This window comes from Nesoenas mayeri, assembly GCF_963082525.1.
Source record: "Nesoenas mayeri genome assembly, chromosome: 26".
Lineage (NCBI taxonomy): Eukaryota > Metazoa > Chordata > Aves > Columbiformes > Columbidae > Nesoenas > Nesoenas mayeri.
The window spans coordinates 6,413,262-6,419,261 of NC_137552.1; the positions used below are offsets into that span (position 1 = coordinate 6,413,262).

Sequence of the window (6,000 nt, forward strand, 5' to 3'; positions counted from 1 at the left end):
TATGCTAATTCTGCCCCTTAAATAACCAGCAATTGGTACGGCAAGTTTTCAGCCTTGGAGTTCAAGCACAATTCGAGTGGGTCACAGCACATGATCACCTTGAAGCTCAATTGCAAGGAAAGTGGTGGGGGTTTTTTGTTGTTGGTGGTTTTTTTTTTTGTTTGTTTGTTTGTTTGTTTGTTTCCAAGACATTTTCCGGAAATATTTGGAAGGCATCCAGTCTGTTTCTCAGGATACAAAGCTTTGTGTTTGAGCTGAAGAGTTTTAAATTGGCCACATCAGGAGGGACAGTAGAGGCCTGTTTTCTACATAAGCTCTGGTACTTTTGTTCATCTTAAGGGATCAAAAAAGTTTATAAAATAACCACTGAACAGGATGCCTTTGGGGATATTAATTTCATATAATTAAAATGCAACATTTATAAGGCAATGTACACACAGAGATTCCGTTATTTATCTGTCATGCTTTGCAGACCATGACTGTAAAGATGACAAATCTTCCCTGGAACGCTAAGCGCTGTAGACATGTGAAAGGTTGCAAGAGAACCAAAAAATAGAAGGGAAAAATGTCTGCAATAGCAAAAATGAGAAGAAATGGCAACTTTTCCAACCATATCATTAAAAAAAAAAAAAAAAAATTAGAAAACCAGAGGTAAGTATGTGGACTCCAGCTAAAACGGCATTCAGAAATGCAACAGACTTCTTGCAGACATGTACTGCAAAATGGAGAACGGAGATCACTCACTGGACATATTACACTACTGAGAAAATAAGCCTGAACTGGTTGGGAAAACTCCTGCAGTACAGCAGTCCTATCTCCACACCATTGCTGACAGCACAAAGATCCAGGCAGAACTCAAACACCAACCTCTTTTGGGATGGTGCGCTGGTGACTTCCTTGCCAGTAAAAGCAATGGTATGTCCAAGGCCACGACAAGTAAATCCTAAACTCACACATATTGCTGTAAGCAAGGAATAGGAGCAACGTAAACAACAGCAGAATCACTGATTGAGGAATTATTTGTCACTTGAAAACAGACAAAATCTACATGGATATATTCAGCATAGCAAAGCCCTATAAAAACATCCAACCTGATAAGAGATTGAGAAGGGAAAATGACATTAGGGATGTCTTTACCTTTCTGAAAAACAAAAATAAGCTTGCATACTTCTACTGGGGAGCTCTCAGAATAGCAAATAATTTCCACTTGGTTAGTCTAATTAGCACAGTAGCGGAAACACACAATATTGTTTCCTGCCATTCACTCTGGAATGCGTTCTTGCTTTCTTTTCTATTGTAATCTCATGTTTTCTTAGAGTACACAACCAGTACAAAACACCAGTCCAGCTCCAAGGGTAACATCAATGGCATCTATACAACCACTGCAGAAGAGGGACTGGGCGGCTGAGCGCATTTCCAGCACCACACTGACCCTTGCTCTCAGAGCAGATGAACAAAACAGTGGCAATGAGGACACAAACCCCTGGTCGGCAGGAGTGCCATCACTGTCACCACCTTGGACAGGCAGGGCCAAGGCAGCAGCGTGGGTCTTCCACAGGAGAAGTCTTTCTTCCCCTCTCACCTTTTCATCAAAAGGAGGAGGGCCAAAAGCAAGAATCTTCACTGCATCCATTACAGAACACAATCATCTACTACCAAGACACAGTGAGAGGTTCCTAGCATAACTACAAAAACACACAAACACCCTGTTGAAAAGCTAGTTAAAAAAAAAAAAAAAAAACCATGAATAAGAAGACTGATTAGCAAAGATTTCAGAATTGTTGGACTAGTGGGCATACAGGAAAGGTAGAAAGAAGATGCAACTCTTAATTCTGTGAATCATGCCTTTTGGATCAGAAGCCAGAGAACAAGAGCAGGAAGCCCATCAGAGTAATTGCACTGAGACTAAAATATGGTAAAACCCCCAAATCTACATTATCTTCTTTCCTAGGTCTCCCATCAATCTGAAGGTACTGACTCCTTGGGAAGAAGGGCTGTCCTTCACTTGCACAACACGTACAGAGTCAAGCACGTCACAAGCATTTAAAAACAAAATATCAGCAAATGCAGAAAGGTAAGCGAGATGGAGAGGTTATCAACAGGTCCCCAGGGGATCTAGGGGGGGAACCGAAAGGGCCTTTTCTGGAAGCCGACTCAGCTGCGGTGCTGCCGCAGACCGACCCCTCCTGCAGGGAGGCCGCTGCTCCCGGGCGGGGGCGCAACAGGGGCAGAAAGGGCGAGGGCAGCTCGTTCTAGGGGTGCAGGGGACGGGGAGGGGACGCACACGAGGGAGCGAGGAAGCCCATCAACCCCACGGGCTCGCAGCCGGCAGGGCTGAGCAGGCAGGGCTGGCGGCGGAAAGCGGCCGCAGCGCCCCGCGGGCCGGGCTCGCTCCCGCCAGCGGACTGGGCGCCCGGGGCCCGCAGCCCCCTCGGGACCTGCTCGAGTGGAGCGGCACCTCCCCCCACAGGAGAGGGCCCGGCGACGGGGAGGCCTCCCCGGGAAGTGGCCGGCGCGGCGCGCCCGGCTCACCCCGCCAGGCCGGGGCCGGGCCTTGGGGCCTGAGCACACAGCGAGCCCGAGCCCGAGCCCGAGCCCGAGCCCGTGCCGCGCAGGGGTCGGTACCTGGACGGGTTCCTGCAGCACCGTCATCCTGCTCTTCCCGGCCTCGGCCTTCACCTCCTCCTCGCCGAGCCCGGAGCGGGGCGGCCCCGGCCCCGCCTCAGTACGTCTCTCGGCGGCCCGACCCGGCCTAGCCCCGGCACATTTAAACTCCCAGCGACCGTTACCGGGGCAGGCGGCGGGGAGCAGAGGAACGAGGCTAGCCAAGAGCCGAATCTACCCGAAGCTGGTGACGGAAATACCCGAACCCTCTGCCGGAAATACACGAAGCGTCAGGCGGAGAAAGCCGAACGCTGACGGACAGCAGCTGGGAAACCCCCTCGGCAGCCAGGCGGAAGAGCCTCGGCCGACGGAGTTGCCCGAGCGGTGGACGGAGGCACCCGAGCGGTGGGGCGGGGGGGGAGCGGCCTGCAGAAAAAGTCACCATAGAAAATAAAGTGTGAGCTCTCGTACACCTTCTAGAAATAGCTCTGCCAAGAGGAAAACCGGAATACGGGGCTAAAGGCTGTCAGTTATTTGAAATCCTAGGCACAAATTTCGAACCTTTGTCCCCCGATCTCGTGTCCCCAATTCCTCCTGTCTCCCCTCTACCCCCCACATTCCGCCCCCCAAAACTCCTCTGCCTCCGGACCCCCAGGGCGCTGCCGGCACCCCCCCCACCGACCATTGTCTCCCACCCGCACTCTGTCCTCCGCGCACCGCCGCTCTCCCGGGGCTGCCGCGGCGGGTCTCAGTGCTGCCGCCCTGTGGGCAAACGCGGTGCTGCACGCGGCCGCCCCAATGCGGTGCCGCAGCGCGCCTCAGAGCTGACGCCCTGTGGCGAAACCCGGGTACTGCAGCGCACGGCAAGCAAGGAAAATCAAAGATAAGGGTTTTTCTGGTGTAGGTAAACATGCGCACAGCTTTCTAGTATAAAGTGAATTACCGAGGTTTGTTATTTACTTTTTAATTTCACTCTTTGAAGCTGCACGCTTTCAGCTTTACTGACTGAGCCGGACACGCTGACAGCGATTGCTGAACGAGTTGGGATTTTTTACTGTGTCCAGCCTTGTATGTGTGGTCTGTTTTCACTTGCAGGTTGGACTTAGAGTTGAAATAGAAGTTTCCTTATTTAAAAATACCCCAACACGTCCCCTGACCCACAAAAAAAATAACGGCCCAAAAACCCAACCAGGGATGTTGTTTAATTTCCTTCAGCTTTTTTTTTCCCTTTCCCTGGTACATACAGTACAGTGAATGCCCAGGGGAGATGATCAGGATCTGACTGCTGGAGGGTGTGTGGAGCTGAAGTCGAGGGTCAGTGCAGAGCACATTGGGCACTGGAGCAGGTGAATGTAACTGTTTTGTGTCTGGGGTTGTAAATTCTTCTCAGAGGCTTCTCAGTTTCTGGTGTCACCTTGGGGTGAAGTGTTATTCTGTGTGCAGGTTTGGAAGCTGAAGCTTCACTGCAATGTACAGAGCTCCCTCATTTTCCACCAGAACTTCAAATCACAGAGATGATGTTGCTGTGAAGCTGCTCAGGACAGCATGTGTTTTGTGTACAATAAAATTATTCCTTCTATGTGTGTTCTTCCTGTGAACTAAAGCTGAGCTGCCCATGTTCCAGTTCCACACGTGTGTGTTCCTGAGCTGCCCGTGTTCCAGTTCATGCCCACTGTGATGATTCTCCTCCCCGCACTCGTTGGTTCTGTCTCGTCACTGTTGCAGATCCAGCACCGACAGTCTTGGAGGTTTGTCCTGGACATTCCAGGTCCTTGGGTTCTATTATTTCAATTTCAACTGATTACTTACTGCGAAGCATGCAGTAAGGTCCTGTCGGGTCCTGTCGGGCTCTGTCGGGTCCTGTCGGGCTCTTCCGGGTCCTGTCGGGCTCTGTCGGCTCCTGTCGGGTCCTGTCGGCTCCTGTCGGGTCCTGTCGGGCTCTTCCGGGTCCTGTCGGGTCCTGTCGGGCTCTGTCGGCTCCTGTCGGGCTCTTCCGGGTCCTGTCGGGCTCTGTCGGGCTCTGTCGGCTCCTGTCGGCTCCTGTCGGGTCCTGTCGGGCTCTGTCGGGCTCTGTCGGGTCCTGTCGGGTCCTGTCGGGCTCTGTCGGCTCCTGCCGGCTCCTGTCGGACTCTTCCGGGTTCTGTCGGGCTCTGTCGGCTCCTGTCGGCTCCTGTCGGGCTCTTCCGGGTCCTGTCGGGTCCGGTCGGGCTCTGTCGGCTCCTGTCGGCTCCTGTCGGGTCCTGTCGGGTCCTGTCGGGCTCTTCCGGGTCCTGTCGGGTCCTGTCGGGCTCTGTCGGCTCCTGTCGGGCTCTTCCGGGTCCTGTCGGGCTCTGTCGGGTCCTGTCGGGTCCTGTCGGGTCCTGTCGGGCTCTTCCGGGTCCTGTCGGGTCCGGTCGGGCTCTGTCGGCTCCTGTCGGCTGCTGTCGGGTCCTGTCGGGCTCTTCCGGGTCCTGTCGGGTCCTGTCGGCTCCTGTCGGCTCCTGTCGGGCTCTGTCGGGTCCTGCCGGGTCCTGTCGGGCTCTGTCGGGTCCTGTCGGGCTCTGTCGGGCTCTGTCGGCTCCTGCCGGCTCCTGTCGGGCTCTTCCGGGTCCTGTCGGGTCCGGTCGGGCTCTGTCGGGTCCTGTCGGGTTCTGTCGGGTTCTGTCGGGCTCTGTCGGGCTCTGTCGGGTCCTGCCGGGTCCTGTCGGGTCCTGTCGGGCTCTGTCGGGCTCTGTCGGGTCCTGTCGGGCTCTGTCGGCTCCTGTCGGGTCCTGTCGGGCTCTGTCGGGTTCTGTCGGGTTCTGTCGGGCTCTGTCGGGCTCTGTCGGGTCCTGCCGGGTCCTGTCGGGTCCTGTCGGGCTCTGTCGGGCTCTGTCGGGTCCTGTCGGGCTCTGTCGGCTCCTGTCGGGTCCTGTCGGGTCCTGTCGGGCTCTGTCGGGGTCTGCCGGGTCCTGTCGGGTCCTGTTGGCTCCTGTCGGGTCCTGTCGGGCTCTGTCGGGTCCTGTCGGGCTCTGTCGGGCTCTGTCGGGCTCTGTCGGGTCCTGTCGGGTCCTGTTCGCTCCTGTCGGGTCCTGTCGGGTCCTGTCGGGCTCTGTCGGGTCCTGCCGGGTCCTGTCGGGCTCTGTCGGCTCCTGTCGGGCTCTGTCGGGCTCTGTCGGGTCCTGTCGGCTCCTGTCGGGTCCTGTCGGGCTCTGTCGGGCTCTGTCGGGTCCTGTCGGGTCCGGTTGGGTCCTGTCGGGTCCTGTCGGGCCCTGTCGGGCCCTGTCGGGTCCTGTCGGGCTCTGTCGGGTCCTGTCGGGCTCTGTCGGGTCTTGTCGGGCTCTGTCGGGCTCTGTCGGGCTCTGTCGGGTCCTGTTGGGCTCTGTCGGGTCCTGTCGGGTCTTGTCGGGTCCTGTCGGGCTCTGTCGAGCTCTGTAG

The 6,000-nt window shown here is 55.8% G+C and overlaps 1 protein-coding gene across 6 annotated transcripts in view; it reads right to left on the reverse strand.

Annotated features, from left to right (window-relative positions):
• The window catches only part of CDC27 (cell division cycle 27), a 32,623-nt gene extending 29,288 nt beyond the window's left edge, over positions 1 to 3,335 (reverse strand). For 5 of the 6 annotated variants that reach the window (XM_080359804.1, XM_080359803.1, XM_080359802.1 and 2 more), the window contains exons 1-2: positions 3,287 to 3,335; positions 2,626 to 3,030 (exon numbers count right to left, since the gene is read on the reverse strand). In XM_080359804.1, the coding sequence (XP_080215930.1) occupies positions 2,626 to 2,652 (27 nt within the window). In that variant the 5' untranslated portion in view covers positions 2,653 to 3,030; positions 3,287 to 3,335. The remainder of the gene's footprint in view (positions 1 to 2,625; positions 3,031 to 3,286) is intronic. The other variant, XM_080359801.1, reaches the window with a different exon arrangement.
• Between the last annotated feature and the right edge of the window lie 2,665 nt (positions 3,336 to 6,000).